The sequence below is a fragment of the Equus quagga genome, chromosome 20 (genome assembly GCF_021613505.1).
Source record: "Equus quagga isolate Etosha38 chromosome 20, UCLA_HA_Equagga_1.0, whole genome shotgun sequence".
Taxonomy (NCBI): domain Eukaryota; kingdom Metazoa; phylum Chordata; class Mammalia; order Perissodactyla; family Equidae; genus Equus; species Equus quagga.
The window spans coordinates 23,217,139-23,234,674 of record NC_060286.1 but is presented as its reverse complement, the minus strand read 5'-3'; the positions used below and the strand labels follow the sequence as shown (position 1 = coordinate 23,234,674).

At 40.4% G+C, this 17,536-nt stretch overlaps 1 protein-coding gene across 1 annotated transcript in view; it reads right to left on the bottom strand.

Annotated features, from left to right (window-relative positions):
* The window catches only part of NRXN3 (neurexin 3), a 1,439,365-nt gene that overhangs the window by 162,081 nt on the left and 1,259,748 nt on the right, over positions 1–17,536 (bottom strand). The window contains exon 17 of the mRNA XM_046647541.1: positions 6,436–6,607. Coding sequence (XP_046503497.1) covers positions 6,436–6,607 — 172 coding nt within the window. The remainder of the gene's footprint in view (positions 1–6,435; positions 6,608–17,536) is intronic.

Below are 17,536 nucleotides of genomic sequence, written 5' to 3'. Positions count from 1 at the left end.
GAAGGACCTACAACTAAAAGTACACAACTATGTGCTGGAGGGATTTGGGGAGAAAAAAGCGGAAAACAAAAAAAGAAGATTGGCAACAGTTGTTAGCTCAGGTGCCAATCTTTAAAAAAAGAAAAAGGAGGAAATAAGAGAGTACGAATTCTGCTTAATCCAATATCAGCCACCTGAGGGCTGGCCTGAGACTGAGTGAGAAAACGTATTTAAATCCCTCAGTGCCTAGGACATGAGAATTGCACAATAAAATTAAACCTTCAGGGCCTCAGTCATACCAGCCACATCACCAGTGTGGCTACATGTGGTTAGTGGCCACCATATTGAATAGTACTGATGGCCAGTGTAAAAGAAGAGAGATATTTTCAGCTTTCTAAATATCAGTGATTCTGAGACCTAGTTGCCTATAGAATCATCTTTGGAGCTTTTTTAAAAATATGATGCCTGGACCAGGACTTCTCAAATTTTACTCTGCACATGAATCACCTGGGGATCTTGTTAAAATGCAGATTCCGATTCAGTTGGCCTGGGGTGGGACCTAACATTCTACCTTTTTAACAAGCTTCTAGGTCACGCCATCACTGCTGACCCACGAACTACAGACCAGATCAGTTAAATTAGATTACCTGGAACTGGGGCCTTAGCACACACAGTTTATTAAAAGTTTCCAGAAGAATCTCATTTGCAGTGAGGTTAAAGAACATTGCTTCACATAAAAATATCTATTGAAAAGATTTTTTTAAACATTTTTTCACCAAAGACTAACCCAGCAGGTTGAAAGTCCCTTGGAAATAGATACTTTCCTACTTGTGAATCCTAATTCATTCCTGACATATTGGAAAGAATGGCTATTTAGCAGTCTAAGTATTCCAGTTGCACTGGTTTGATAGATTAATTGATACGTTGTGTGAACAAACGTTTGAAGAACTTATATGTAAGGTGGTTTTAAAATGTACCTAGCAATGTTCAAACACATTCATTAAGCGAGCCTCTCTCTAGATACTGTTACATCTCTGCAGTCTTGAAATCATGTTCAAATACTGCTTTCCCTCTTGATCGTATTTATACTTATTCCCTTTGCAGGACTTCGCTATCTATGTTCTTTTCTCCTGTTGAAGTGAAAGTAACACTAGTCCTGAATGGATGAATGAGCAGGTAGATGGGGTTTGTTTTAATATGTGCTTCAAATCTGGCAGGGCTTCAAATGTTTGCAGGCAAAAACGGTAAGAAAAGGGAAAGAAAACCTTCTGGCTAGGAATTAATGAAAACCCAAGAAATTTCAGCATCATGTCAAGTATATAGACTTATTTTTAACCCTTCCGTGTCTCAATAATCCATGATGAGATGTGGACAAAAACATCTCTCCCATCCCCAGGTATACTGTGTTAACTATGAAAGGACAATAAGCATTTGAAACAAAATATGTCGGAGACTTTCTTTCAACTGGGGGTTATTTTGGCCCCCAGAGGGCATGTGTGGAGACATGCTACTGGCATCTAGAGAGTAGAGGTCAAGGATGCTGCTAAACATCCTACAATGCACAGGACAGCCCCTCCACAGCAAGGAATTATCCAGCCCAAAGCATGACTAGTGCCAAGGCTGAGAAGCTCTACTAAGCAAACTACTCCACGGAAGGATTTCTATTTGAGAAAACTTTTGATGGAAAAAAACATAAACAAAAAAAACGGAAAACCAAGGGTTGGTATCAATAAAATTGTGACTCTGATAACAGAAAAATGGGCAGGAAATTTGAGGTAGAGCAATCTGAGATCAGGCTAGGAATGTTGGCTCTATCCCTTAAGCTGTGTGATACTGGGTAGGTTATTTAGCCTCTCAGAGTCTCCATAATGCAACCTTAATAGAGGTATGGCAGGAATAATAATACCAAACCCAGTTCCTTCACAGGATGGAGTGAGGCTCAAATGTAATAATGTATATGAAGGCACTTTGAGCATCAGTAAGCACTTAGCAATGTTTTTACTTTCAATGCCTGTAAAGCTAAGGTTCTGGGGAATTTGACACATTCAAATATAAAGAGTTTTCTAATGTCCTTAAAGTGAAGCCTCTTCTACATCCTTTTCACGTTTCGAATTGGGTAGTCAAGCAGGATTTAAGTATAGGTCATCAGTGGGCATTTTATCGACTGAGGAAGGAGAATCCAATTGAGTACTTCAACTGACTTGGTTTGCGGCATTGAGGAAAAAAAAAGAAAAACAGTTGAGACCGGGCTCTCGTCAGCACCACTTGCCGAGGGAAAATAGAAAGTCCTGCACAGCCCAGCTGCTTATCAGTCTTCACTTCCCAGGAAGCCTGGCTCTGACCTGAAAAGCGCCTTACGGCACATGCTCAGCGTTCTAATAGCCCTGATGACACAACCAGCCACCCACTCGCAGCACAGCGAGGATCTCTAACAATCCCACTCAGCCCAGCCTCCAGGGGGCCAAATCTGGGGCTAAAATTAATTTCCCACGCTCAACTCACCTTTCACCTCCCCTCCCTCCTCTCCACCAGTGCATTGTGTCAAGACAGCAGCGAGAGCTTTATAAGGCACATTTGTCAGTCCCTAGATGAGAACTCTGGGCTGATTCTTCTTTTATTTCCCTCTCCTGTTCCTTAGACTTTCTATTTTCAGGTTCAAAGAAAGAAGTTGCTTTTGAGTTCTATCCCCCAGAATGAAGTGATATAAGATTCTGATGGTGATAGAACTATTTTCGTTTTGGATCCTTCCTGATTCACAAAGAACGAATGCTACGTGCCCTGTGCCCAGCTGGTTTCTAAATATTTCACAGTGGGATGTTTCAGGATGTAAAATCCTCTAAATGCCCAGAAGAAGATTCTGGAGTTGACCCATTCATCTTGATGCACAGGAACCTGGTGAGCAGGAACAATTACCGGAGAGCACGCCCTCAGAATGAGATAATGTAAGCGAACATTCTGTAGGAGCTACTCTATGAATCTTTACTGTTTAAATATTAGCAATAAAGTAGCACAACTGAATTCCACTTGATGGTTTCTATACTCATCACTATCAATAAAACAGAACGGCTTGGAAAAAGGAGGATATATCACGTTTGCAGAAACTGTGTCAAGATTGACTGGCCAGGTGGCTTTGTTCTTTGATGCCCAGAAAGAGGGGGTATTTTCATTTTATGGTTTAAAATACGTTAAGTAAATATTGCCAGGTCACTCTAATAGATGCTTTAAATTTAGTTAAATGGATTCATTGAATAGCAAAGGAAGGCAGGTAGGAGAGAAAATAAGTTATCTAAAGCTCAAAAGGTGAGCCACTCCTAGGAAGTCTTGGCAGAGTGGAATGTGAAACCAGAATGTTGGACTTTTCGAAATCACCTTGCAATCTAGGCATCAAAGTAAGATGATAACTCCTTTAAATACTCAGTATTCTTTCAATTGCTTTATGAAAGCCCATTGTCATTTTTTTACGGAGGACAGCTTAGACTTCTTACAAATGAGTCTTTTACCACAGTTAAAAGAACTTTTCCTTTCTAAAGGGGGATTTTTGATTCCACATCTCACAATAACCACCTTTGTGTGCTTATAGGTACTGACCTTTGTAATATGACACTTCTAAAAAGGAATAAATCTAAGATGATACAGGAAGAAAGATCTTCATTTCTATCTATGTGTTTTTCAAAATATCCCCCAATTTGCTGTGGGAACAATAGTGGAAATCATGTCCAGCTGGGAACGGGAGAATCTGGTCCTAGCTCTGTCCTTCATTTACTGTGTGATCATAGGAAAAACACAGTATCTCCTGGGTCTCTTTTTAAATTTGAAATGGAGAATAAAAACATCCACCCTATCCAATTCACTGGCTATTTAGTAATTAAGATGAGGTAATTTGCATGAATGATTTTGTAATAGTAAAAAATGCTACCCAAACGTTTGGTAATCCACAAAGCTAATATTTATTAAGTAATGACTTAATCGACCCAGCATTATGTCAAATATTTTACATCTGCTGAACTCACTTACTCTTCGCATTAGCCCTGAAAAGTAAGTATTATCATTACTCCATTTTACAGACTAGGAAACAGATTAGGGAGGTTAAATAATTTGCCTAAGGTCAGGAATTGGATCACCAAATAAGAGGAATAAGCACTTACTTAGAGAACCAAGAAAGCACGGAGAGTCAAAAATGAGGAGAAAGAATTTGAAATATTTTTAAAGGAGTACAGTGATCATCAGTGAAGAAAAATCAGAACTGTTAGAAATTCTTACACTTATTTTATGGTTATTGTATTTTGAATTATATGCGGGGGGAGGCATCAAATATTTCAGTGGTTAGGGCATTTCAAGGTCTTGATCCAGCCTGCCTTAGACTTACAGCGACTGGCATCAAGATCCCAACTCCAGCCAGTTGACTCCAAAGCCCATAGTTATACAGACTATACTGTATCAGGTCCTGTAATAATAACACATATCATTACCAAATGACAGTTCCAACAGTTACTAGTAATAATAGTTTTCAGTGGGAAGCAACACCATTAAAGAAAGGTTTATTCTGTTTTGAAAACATAAGAAGAAACCCATAATTTGGAACTAAAACTACAAAGAGATAGGCACACAGCAAGGATCACTGTTTTTCTTACATGTCTGTGGCTTTAAAATGACCACTAAAGAGCCTTATCATCACTGGCAGCAAACTTGTGGATTCTATATTGGCTCAGGGCAAGTGGTTAACATCAATTTAGAAATCTTTGAAATTCCTAACAGAAACACAACAAACCCTACAGCAGCACTAGCAGGGCCAACGATAATATGTATAGAGAGAGATTGATTTTTCCTGTGAGCAAATGAGCAGCTTTTACGATCTCAGGCTATTTGATTCCCCCCACCCCAAGCCCCCAGAGTTTAAGCCAGAAGCATTTAAAAATCAGGTCTATTAGTGTCTAGTGAATTTGGATGATGGTGAGAATTCACAGTAGCAGCTCACACCTCTGGCTCTCTTCAAAGGCTCAAAGATAAATGCATAAGGTCATTTTTTGTGCCTTAATCTAAGAAGTGCTAAGAGTATGATAGGAGACTCCTAGAAAAGGCTGAACTGGATATTGTACGGAGATTGAGATAGCGGATAAATGGGTAGGTGGGGCTTTTTCTTCAGTACCTTGGGGGTCTTTTCTGCTGTTTGTGGATGCTCCCATAATTCTTAAACCAGATATTGGAAGACTGGCTATTAGGAGAAAAAACCCAGTAGCACAGTTACTTCTGATTGGCTTTTAAAGAAAATTAATGCTGAATTAGGCATGAAAATAAAATACAGCCTTCAAGTCATTAAAAATTTTGGGGCCACAAATAGTCAAATTTACTTTATACATTTCTCTTAAGTTTGATTATTATTAGCTAAACAGCTCTTAAACTTCTAGGAATGTGCTTCTGGCTTCCTCTTCTCTGTGTCTACCTCATTATAATGGAAGGGAGAGGATAATAGAAAATGATGGGAAGTTGGAGGGTAGGAGCTAAAGAGTTAGACATAGCAACATGCCCATATTAGTGAAAATTTCAATATTCAAAGCTATTCTCTTGCATCTACCAGGTGATAATGCAATTGCGGAGCAAAGCCATTAGCCCAAGTATTTTCCTTTCCATTCCTGGAACTTTTCTGATCAGGGTTCAGGGCTCTTTTCCTGGGATATGTGGGAGATGAGAGAGAAAAGCTAAGGGATTATTTGAAGCATCTCTTTTAAAGAAGGCAACCTTTCCTCGCATTGCCCTTGATTCCGCCATCTGGCTCTGGGAGTTTGTTGGCAAATGCTCCTTAACTATAAAATTTAAACAGATGATTAACCTCTCTCCCTCCCACACCAGCATGCTTGCTATTAAAATGCCTACTAGGACCAATCTCTGAATATCAAGGCAGGCTTAGTGTAAGTAAAAGAAAAAAATTGGCAATGTCAACCAAATGAATTAAATTCCATCCTTAGTTTTTCTCTCATTATTATCCTGACTTGATGTTTATCAATTCAGGTTTAGTAAACCTCCTTTCACAGTCTTTCCCAAATCTCTGGCCATCTGTACCTTCAACCATACCTGACTCAATGGTACCACAAAGTCCAGATTATTCCATGATTATCAACGATAGCTCATGATAGAGATGTAGAGATGGTGCCCCTTCCCTCCATTGGTCATCATTTGCAGTACCCTGGGAAACCTACAATAATTGTATTTGGTATGAGCCAGTCAGGCAGTATTAGTCAGGTTGACAAAAAGTGTTCAGTGCATAGTTAGTAAGTCTCCAGAAGCTCCCTACACTGGACCAAGTCTTAAAGAAATAACATATCTTCTCATCCAAAAAACATGAATGTATGCTTAATATTCAGTGTTTTATGATTTGGTGATGGTCATGAGAAAATCACCATTTAGGAGTAAGAATGGGAGAGCAAAAGAGAGTATAGTCATTGAGAGTGAAACATGTACCTGTGGGATAATGTTCATTCACTGGCCAGTTGTCCACTTGAAGTGTGGCATTGCCACCGTTCCTAGTGAAGCGCACCACGTGGTATTTACCATCATTTACAGGGGTTCTCTCCTCTTTAATAGAGATGTCAACTGTGCCAATATTGAAGACAACTCCAATTTTCCCCTGTTCCTGTAATAAAGAAATACAAAAGGCATAATTATCACTAACCACAAGGTTTTCTCCCTTTAAAGTTGATCCTACAACTAACAATAAATCCGTAGGTGCCCAGAGGGAGCTGTCAGCATGAAGTTAATAATAGTATCCTACATTTCTCCATGGGCTTTCATCCTGAACATAAAAACCAATGATAGAAAGCCACCCAAATTGCTCTCACAGGCTGCACTGCACAGGTTACATCATTTGATTGCCTTCAACAGATATCAAAGCTGGAACCACAGAGTTACCTAACAACTGTGTAGTGACACTGCCAAGTTCAGTTCTGTGAGATGCATTAGGCCCATTTCCTAGGAGAAGCTAATAAGACACTGGACCCTAGATCACCTCACAATACAGATTTAGGATTAAAGAAGAAATATGAGCCTGCTTGCACATTTTGAGGGAATCAAGGTCAAGGGGAGGGGTACAGAATGGTTAGGAGTCAATGGCAGAGGAGCTAGAACTATAAAACCACTCCTGATGATACTTGCTGTAGGTCCAAACCACATAGAAAAAGGCATCTTCAGTAGAGGCCAGAGAAACTGAGCTGGGGTTTTCAGGGTCAGATGGCTGCCACCCTTCCCACACCTGTAGCCCTACTCTTAAGGCTATCCCAAGAGAGGGATGTAACAGTCAGCGCTATAGCTTTATGGTACACAGCAGAAGAGAAACTGTGTGGCCCCAAAAAGACTTTGGGGAGAGAAAACGCAATGAATTCCAGAAGCTTAACTCTATACCAGTGAAGGTGATGATTATGGTGATGGTGATGGTGGTGGTGAAGGTGGAGGTAACGACATAATCCACCTCCTCGGAAGTGCTCAGAGACGCTGAAATATAAATAACAATGCTATTCAAACTCTTGCTCTTTTCCTCTAATAATTGATCATGACTAGGCGTTAGAATTAGTATTCACAATGAAACATAAAATGAAAGTAACCTTACTGAGTAGACATAATCAGGCTCTCTCACCCTCATGGAAATGGATCTCCGCATGCAGGGTGTCATGAGGGATGGGCAAGGAGAGAAAGGAGACATCTTTTTCCATTTCTATAGTTGCCTGATTATTGGCTAAGCAATAGGGTGGACATCCAAGGATAATAAAATTTAGTTGTAATTCTGATGTTCTGCAAGACTGAGTCACAACATCTGTCCACATACTCTGCTATCCTCTATTTCCTTATTCAAGAAAGAGAAGGAGAAGAACAAGGAGGAAGAGGAGGAGGAGGAGATGGGAAAAGAAGTCTAGAATCCACATAAACTAAGATGTAGGAAAGATTGCACTGCATCTCAAATTTGGTAATTTAGTTCATTCATTCATTTATTCATTCAGCACATAAATACAATATTTATTAAGTACTTATTTTGCTTAAATTCAAAAAATTAAAACTTCTGGTGAGATTTCAGGCACTGGTTTCCATATAGTTTGGTACACTTTACTTATTTTTCCAAAAGACAGGCTTTCCTCAACTTGACAATTTTCCTTTAGTATGCGAACACATCTTGTTTCCAATAAAAAAAAATAGATAAGTATCTGGGAGTCTCGATCTTAGAAAACAGGAACATAAGCTGATCAACAAAAGCTGCTTTCAGCCTGCAGTATGGTGAGATGTAGGGTGGATATCATTGCTTCCTTTGTGCCCAGACAGGATAGTACACCACGTAAAATGATGTTTGCAACTCCCATGTTCTGTTCTCTGGGAAACGTAATACAGGTGCCTCCCCAAATGGTGACTAAACATACTCATGATTTCTTAAATCGCTGTTTATATGCTCTCAGTTTTGTTTTGTTTTTTCATCTCTGTATCTCCAGCGCGAATCAAAGTCCCTTGCTCTAAAATATGAGGCATAGATATGTGAACCTGATGATGGGTTCTTTTGCATCTTTCATGCCCACAATTAATAATATTAAGATTCATGTTATTCTTTCCCCTTCCCTAGAAATTAAGAAATGACAACATGACCTTTTTGCTTTCTCTTAAAGAGTTGGCATTCGTTTCTTTTTTTTTTTTTTGAAGAGATTTTTTTTAAAGATTGGCACCCGAGCTAACATCTGTTGTCAATCTTTTCTTTTTTTCCCCCTCCTTCTTCTTCCTAAAGCCCCCCAGTACATAATTGTATCTGCTAGTTGTGAGTGCCTGCAGTCGTGCTATGTGGAACGCCACCTCAGCATGGCCTGATGAGCGGTGTCATGTCCGTGCCCAGGATTCGAACCAGCGAAACCCTGGGCCACACTGTGAACTTAACCACTCGGCCACAGGGCTGGCCGCTGGCACTCATTTCTAAGGATGTGTGTGTATGTGTGTTTGTGTGTTGGTACCTAATCATCCTCATGCCTAAATAAGCTAGGCTATTATAACTTGAGTCATAACCTGTTTAACAGAATGAAAGGACTGGAGGAGTTAAGAAACCATGACTGCAGACACCATTACTCCTCTGCCCACCCCACAATGTGGGCTGTTTATCGCACCACTGTTCTTCAATGAGAAACCACTATATAAATCCTGGAGGCATGGAAAGGACTGCTGGTGATTCAATTCACCTCTGAGTCGCTAATTAATCGTGGATGGAGAACAGCTTTAAGGGGAGAGAGGAGACCTTTAAACCAGCATTCTGCAGCTTTTCAGCAACAGCAGTGGCAAAGTACAGTTCTGGCTCAGTGAGTTGGCTGATGAGGGAGATATATTCTTGGAGAGATTTTCTGCAAGATCCATAATAGATTCAGGAAAAGAAAAGATTTAATCTCTGCCAGAATAAATATTTGGTCCTTATCTTAGGCACCACACATTTGCCATTGCAATCACTGTTTTGGAGAGATCTTCTTAATCCTGCTAGTATGCTGCCAGTGTCAGTAGAGACCCTTACCCAGATGCTTCATTGTGCTTCCCGCAGTGGTAAATGTGGCTGTGCTAGACCTCAGATGTGGTCTCTTTACCCACAGTAATAAGATTTCATTACTGTAACCTCTTTGTCATTTGTCTTGGGACCACAGTGGCATGATAATCTGTGGCTAACTGCTTTGTCTCAGTTCGTTATAAGCCTTGTGGCAAATACTCATATAGTTTCCCAGGCTTGAATCCATCATGCTCAACTACCATGAAAATAAACTCTGCTGGTTCACGTGTCCAGAGAAGAGAAGATGTGAAGGAGTCAGCCTTGACTGACCTTTGTCAAATTACTTAGCTTTTCTGAACCCTATTCTTGACAATATGTTATGGGGACAGGATAACAGCTTCACATGTATCATAGGGCTATTCTTAGGCTGAAATGATATGATTAAGATGACAGCACTTTATAATAATAAAATATTATACAATTATGAGGGGTAAATGAGATCAGGAGAATGAACCATCCATTATTTGTTCATACATAACACTCTGTGATTATTGGAAAAGTTCATTGGTTCCATAGGACAAACATGGGTTTCAGCATAGCATGGTTCAAATAATACCTCTAAGTCTTAAAGCTGGATGATCTTGGGCAAGTTATTTAACTTCTTATTTCTCTTCTATAAAAGGATGTGCGGAGGGAGGGAGAAGTGAATTGCAACCTCTGAAGCTTTTTGGGAGCATTCTAGAAGAACACACACATGTGAAGAACCTGGCACGTGGTTGTGTATACTTTGGGACCTCAATAAACATCAGTCATCTTTTCCCTTTCTTTCCTCTCATTACTGTAGTTGAAAGTAGTGTCACGAGCTAAGGACTTGTTGGTTTCGCGACACTGTCATCAAGAAATATTTTGAAAACAAGTGTAAATTTTAGCAAACAGAAACTTAGAAAACAACATTTGCACAGTTAATTTCCTGTCACAATTTGGTAGTTGTTCTCTCTCCACATTCCTTGGTGCCTTTTATAAGCCTCTCCAAGACAAGCAAAGTGTTGTTGCAAAAACAGCATGACTATAAATTTTAATAACTCCACACCCATCACCACTAAAGTTGCTACCAAGGCAAACACTTCAATCTATGTTCTTTCTCAATATTAAAAAACAAAGACAAGTGGTAAATCAGAAGACGTTGTCATAGAATCCTCAAGTGTATTCAGGACAAAACTGAACGGTACAGAAAACAGCTGTCTTTAAATAGCCAGTAAGTCATTCTTCATCAGTAATGATAGTTTATGAGCCCACCTGGTTCCTCAGATTAGCCTGGCTCCAGCTTTCTGATCTTCCCTCAGCCACATTACAGTTGTTGCTGTAGAGGTGACCCAAGAGATGCTACCAACACTGCGGTCAGATTTCAGGAGCAGAAATGCACAAGGGCAAGAAAAATCCTCAGGAATAAAGATCTCCCTGAAGGCAATCTCTTCATTTGTTCCAGAGTGCCCCCAGGGAAAGCAGAATGCATCATCTACTCTTTTAGAAAATTGCAGCTGACAGAAACAGAACTGGAACTCCCAAATGTATGCCAGGGAGATAAGCAAAGGGAGCAGTTCTCAGCAGCTTAACTTCTAGGCTTCCCCCAAAATTTGTGACATCAGTGCTAGGCAATAATACAGGAAGAACAACGTGCGTGTGATCCATCTTTGTGCCAGACACTGTCAGGCCTTCCATACCCATTACAAAGTCTGAGTCACAGTAAGGAAAGTAACCAGGGGCACTGTTTACTACATTTTTCTAGTTCTTCCCCATTACAGGGTCATAGTAAGAACTAACTTCTGGGTCCCCTTGTGATGTGTAGGGCCAAGAACAGTGTTGACCAAGAAATATGGTGTCACTCCTGAGCCATGCATTTAATAGCTGGTATGAGAGCCACCAGAGTTCTCCCATTGGCTCTCAACTCACTGCACCCAGTAAATTCCTGGTGGCGGCTTCTTCATCAGCTTGGGTCATTGAGTGAGGATGGCAACAAGCCAATTTGCAATGGACATGGAACATGACTGAGAAACAAACCATAGTTCCTTTATGCCACCAAATATTTGAAGCTGTTTGTTACTGCAGCAGGACCAAGACTACCTTGATGGACAGAGTACGTGCTGAGTAAAAATTCTTTGATAGAAGAATTTCAAATTCTCACAATTCCCCTCCATATTTTATACGTTAAAAAGATGGAGAGTCAGAGAATTGGGAATTTACACAACTAATATAATATGTGTTCAAGATTAGAATTCAGGTTTGTCTGACTTTAAAATCCATGGGTTTTTCACTTTGCTATGTTTCAGTCATAAGTATTACATGTTGCAACTGAGTTATTCATGTAAAATGGCGTATACAGCACATATTATGTAAATTCTGTCTGCCCACCCCGCCTAATGCGTCTGCTTAGCCTCATTGTGGGTTTCTTGCATGTAGGGATCCTAGCAGGTGCTCAGTAAATATTTGTTAAATCCATGAATAAGTGAATGAGTAATGAATAAGAATGTGTAGTTGTAATAGAAACAAGTTATGATAATAACTTTTTATGTCACAGGAGGCTAAACAGAATTTGAACAGTAGAGGATAAAGTAGAGAACTGGTAATCTATATTCAGATGTTTTTGCAATACGTCTTGGGCAAAACGCGTAGTCTCGTGCTTTATATATGCAATCTGTAAACTACAAAAAGTGAGGAACAATTTACGTGATTCATCAGATAATTTTGACTGAGGGGGGATTTTATTGAAGTTCCTTAGAATAAAACACTCTGCATTTAGTAGAACGTATTATGGGTTCTTTTCATGGTTATTAACTGCCTTTCAGTGAAGATCATCAGTCCATGCTTTCAATGTCAGGGTCTCCTTGATGTAGACCTAGAACAATTGTTAGCTAATAAGCGGTGAGTGTGCACTTCCTGTGTGCAGAGCCATGACTATTGAAGGGTTCAAGAAATAAAAGAGACCAGGTCTCTCCCTGGAGCAGTCTGAGGTAGAGAATAAGACCATTAGGAATCACCCAACCTGATAAGACTCCAACTGTGGAGATTGGAGAGAGTTTGGACTTTTATTAACATCCCATGACAATGACCCAGTCCCTTTCCCTTGAGGAGCTTAAGTGTGGCTATGACAGGAAGGACAGGTGAATAGAAAATGTCTGCTCTGGGTTCCATAAGCTTTTAAGATTTAGAATCAGAAGACCTGGGCCTCATCAAGGCTCCGCATCTTCTTGTCCAGGTGATCTTGAGCAGATCTCTCAACTATCCAAAGGTCAAGCTATCTGTATGAAAAATGAGAATAACTATATAAAGACAACAGTAATAATAATGATACCTCTATTATGTGGTACTTAAGAGAAATAAAATTTTGGCAAATTCTGAAGTGCTCTGCAAAGGATGCTATAACAATGATGCTAATGGTGGAGTGAAGATGGTGATAATTGTGAAGATGGTGGAGTTAACTGAGAAACAGTATGACAGATGACAGATGAGTCAGAGGCTTTTGCACATGCCCTGCAGGATAAGGTCCTCTTTAGAATGACTGTCTCCCATACAAGATCATCAGCTGCGGAATCTGTGTAAATTGTCCCTTGAAATTTCACGTTAAATGGCTTGGAAATGAATTCTATTTTCCTAACTCTGCACAGGTCTCAATGACCTTTGCACCCACCCTGCAAGATTGCATCCACCTCTCCCCTTGTCTGCTGTCGTGCCTCTTCTGTTGTTTTGCTGATGTCTGGTTGTGCGAGGTCAATCAATTAAAGCGGATTAGATCCACAGACTGAAATACTAACAGAGGGCCAAGAGAGATAAGACTGATAAATAGCTCAAGACAGCTCCATCTCAAACTCCAAGCAAAGGAAAAAAGAGAGAGAGCATGGATGACAGCTCAGGACAACAGGAACTCTGACCTGAGCGGGGAGAATCAAGGAAGGACAAGACGGCTAGTGCAAGTAAATAAGATGCAAGTCAGAGCCACAGCTCTAAGAGTCACTGGTCACAAACCGGCATCCTGAGTCATCACGTCCTTCAAATCCACTCTGAACATTCACTTCTTATCCACAGACCCCAATGTCACACTGCCTCATTTGGTAGTTAAGTCTGACTACAAAGCAAAAATTAAAGTTCATTTCCGTAGGAGCCCCAGTGTTGTGCCAAGACCTGGAGCAGTCTCCTGGCAGGATTCAGGTGACAGCTGGTAGGGCAGTGCTAACTGAAACCCAGTACAGACTGAACATCTCCCATAAATGCCTTGCTTACCCCCCAAATCTCTACCACAGCTGTGAAGAACCAGCCAATGGCCTTAATAAAGAGAACTTAAGCCCGGTGCCCACAGTAACAACATTCTAGTCCTCAAAATTAGGAAGCACATTTTAAATCATCCAGAAGTTTTCCAGAACATCTTACATCTTACCTACACAATTACATAGGGTGATCCTGGGACAAGCAGCATGAGCATCACCTGAGAACTTGTCAGAAATGCAAATCCTTGGATCTCACACTAAACCCTCTGATCAGAAACCCTGGAGTGGGGCCCAGCAATCTGTAGTTTCACAAGCTCTCCAGGTGATTCAGATACGTGTTAAAGGCTGGGATCCAATTCCGTATATGACTATCTTTGTTCCACTAGGGCAGTGGTTTCAACTGTGGGAAATTTTGTGCTCAGGGACATGTAGCAATGTCTGGAGACATTTTTGGTTGTCACAACTGAGGATGAGGTGCTACTGGCATCTAGAGAGTCTGGGCCAGGAATGCTGCTAAATATCCAACAATACACAACAAAGAAATATCTGGCCTATAATATTAATAGTGTCACTATTGAGATACTCTGCACTAGGGAGTACAAAACTTCAGTCACTCAACAAACACCCATAAAGCATGTACTACACGATAAAAGTGGTTCTACAATCATTTACCTATATTCTTTAATTATTCCCCACACTGCTCTTTCTATAAGGTATGTAAACATACTTAACACAAACACAGTACACATGGGTATGCAAGTGCATGCCTGTGTATACACATGTGAATTTTTACATATTTGGTCTAAAATTATGATCTAGCCCTCAGAGCACAGAGTGAGCAATGAGCCTGTGTGGATAATCTCACTCTCCCTGTCCTCTATGTTGTGCTCAAGTGCCCATTTTACAGATTTAAACTTGGAAATGCAAGGTCCCACAGGCAAAATGTGGCAGGTCTAGAATACATGTCTTACGTTATTTTCCCAATCTAGTCTTGGTAACCTCCATCTCTTTTAACTCATGGCTGCTAGACCCTACGAAATTCTGCCAGTCCATCTCCCCTGGCACAACGACATTAGCTGATAGTCCCAATGCCAATTTTGTCCCTTGGCCCTTCACTCTAGACTAGGTAATTTTAGTCAGTTTTCCCAAAGATGCATGATCAGTTCTGAGTGAGCTGCAAAGGAGAAACTCTCTTCAACAAAGATATTCCAGCCCAAGGATAAGTGCAGCTCCCCTATGGAAAAGAGACCAGTAAACAGCCAATAACCTTTCAAGACCTACTCTGTAGTTGTAAGGAAACCTTTAGTGATTCTCCAAAGTGCTTTACTATTTATGTATCTTTCAAGTGACAGACTGAGTTAACATTATGGCTTCAAGGTGAACGGACTTATTTGAATAATAAACATCAACCAAGAATTCCTAATTTAATAACTAAGGCATTCTCAGTCATTCCCATAGATGAATTCCTAGCCTAAACAACCTATCATTTTCCAGCTAAAAGAGAAAAAAGATTCAGCTTACACATTTCAGAATTGAGAGATTCAGTATTCGGGGTTATCAGAAAATGCAGCGTGGAGTATTGCATTTTTTTATGATGCCTTTGGAGAATGGGTATGCAAAAGTTGTAGGAGGCAGATTGGCCTAAAGCAGACTGTGGGCCAAATCTGGCTGTTGCCTGTTTATGTAAATAAAGTTTTATTGGGACACAGCTGTGCTCATTCCTTTACAGCTTGGCTTTGGCTGCTTTTGCACTACAACAGCTGAGTTGAGTAGTTACAATGGAGATCGTGTGGCCCACAAGCCTAAAATATTTACTCTCTGGCCCTTCACAGAAAAAGCATGCTGACCCCTTTTATGAAACCTTGCACACTTTGAGGCTAGCCATGATTTTTTTTTTTCATTTTTTGACCAATAGTTTGTGTTTAAGCGGTCAGAATAACTCATATATGAGTGGGAGGGTCAAATAAGGAGACTGTACCTCCTCGCTCAACTATTACCTGGCAAATGGAGCACTCTTCTAATAAGATACGACAAAATGTATAAAAAATCACCCAATTTGGGCATGAACTAATCTATCTCAGATCCATTAAGAGTGGTTTAGATACTAAAATCAATTCAACATAAAACCGTTTGAAGGTGGGCAGCCACGGATACAGAGAAATAAATTAGAAGCTTCTGGCAAAAGATGATGGTAGTCGGGAATATTCTGGTAATGGAGGAGATGAAGCGAAGTTGAAAGTCATTAAAATTATAATGATATGACATTTCTTTCTGAAAATTTATCTAGTTCTGTGGAGTGAATCACGTACATGTTAAAGGCTTGGGACTCTCAAAGCCAGCACACATTACTCTGATGCCAAGGACTTCAGTTTATTACATTAGACGGCATGAGAGAACAGAATAGCATTGCAACCCAATGAATATCTCAGTCTCCAGGGCTCCAATGCATCTGCAAGACACTTGAGTCCCTTGAGTGATAAATGGTGATTAACTGAGCTCTCTTGGTTTACCTGCAAGGAGAATCTACCGTGTCATCATCTTGGGATGAACACACTGAAATAGGGGCTCATTTTTCCTGTCCTAGTTATCGTAAACAAAATGGCCAACAGACTCTAATATATCAGCAGTGCCTGTCTGCATGCAGCGACACTGGTGTGTGTGTGTCCTGGAGATAATGTTGCAGCTAGGTATTTCATCCCGATGATATTTTATGGTCCTCCTCCTCCAACTATCACCACTGTAACACTCTCCCTTGGATGGTATCAGCATTTCTAATTCAGAAGGTTGATTCTAACTTACCCCCAATCACCATAATAGAAACAACAGAGGGGAAAAAAGTGAAATTTAAACAGCTGCAGCACATCAGGAGAAGGCAGGCTTGCTGGCCTCCATGCCAGCGTCCAAGCCACTGTAAGGGAGAGGAATCTGGACGCTGGAGCAGAAGTATGAAAAGAACATTCCCTGGGCTCCAGGTGAAATTAGCAAAGGTGATCCAAATGGCAGACTTGAAAACATGTCACAGGAGCTGACTCATACCTTTGGAAAAGCACCTAACACACCAGCATCAAAAAGCTGCAGGTTCTTTTGATGGAATAATTGCAGAACACATCTCCTTATTTTAATTTACTTGAATTTAGTATACCTACCAAGTGAGTAAGTTTCAGCCAAATACTTCTGAGAAGCTACGAAGTCATCACTCCTCTATGATACAGCATACACTCTGAGCCACCTGGGAGCCAGCCACAGCTATAGACACACAGCTTATCCACGGAGTATATAATAAGTCCATACACAATATGAAGAAGTATTTATATTACAGCATTTAAAGGGTACAAACATTTCTTCTTCACTCTCTACTTTACGGGTTTGCTACAATTTTATTCATTGATGTAAGGATGTTAAATGATTTCATCCAAAAGGCTAAGGAATATAGTGCTAGAAAAATAAAGAGTTGTGTGTGTATGTGTGTGTGTGCTTGAACAAGACCTTAAAACTTAACATACCCGAGAGCAAGTTTCTCTGACCCTCTGCTTTGCGTTTTAAGTAAAGTGATTATGGCTCAGGTGAATCTAGGCCCCTTTGTGTCCATCAAAAGGCTTCTGTAATCAAGTTCTAATCCAGCCCTTGGACAGTCCCTGGACATTCAGTGGAAACTTGGGGCCTTCACTTCCATAAAAGGCCTCTCAGGAATGTGAACCTATCATAGACCTGACTCAGAACCAACGATGGATTCTAGGGTGAATTAAACATTGGGATGATCTAAAGCCAGCCCTGATGGCCTAGTGGTTAAAGTTTGGTGCTCACTACTTCA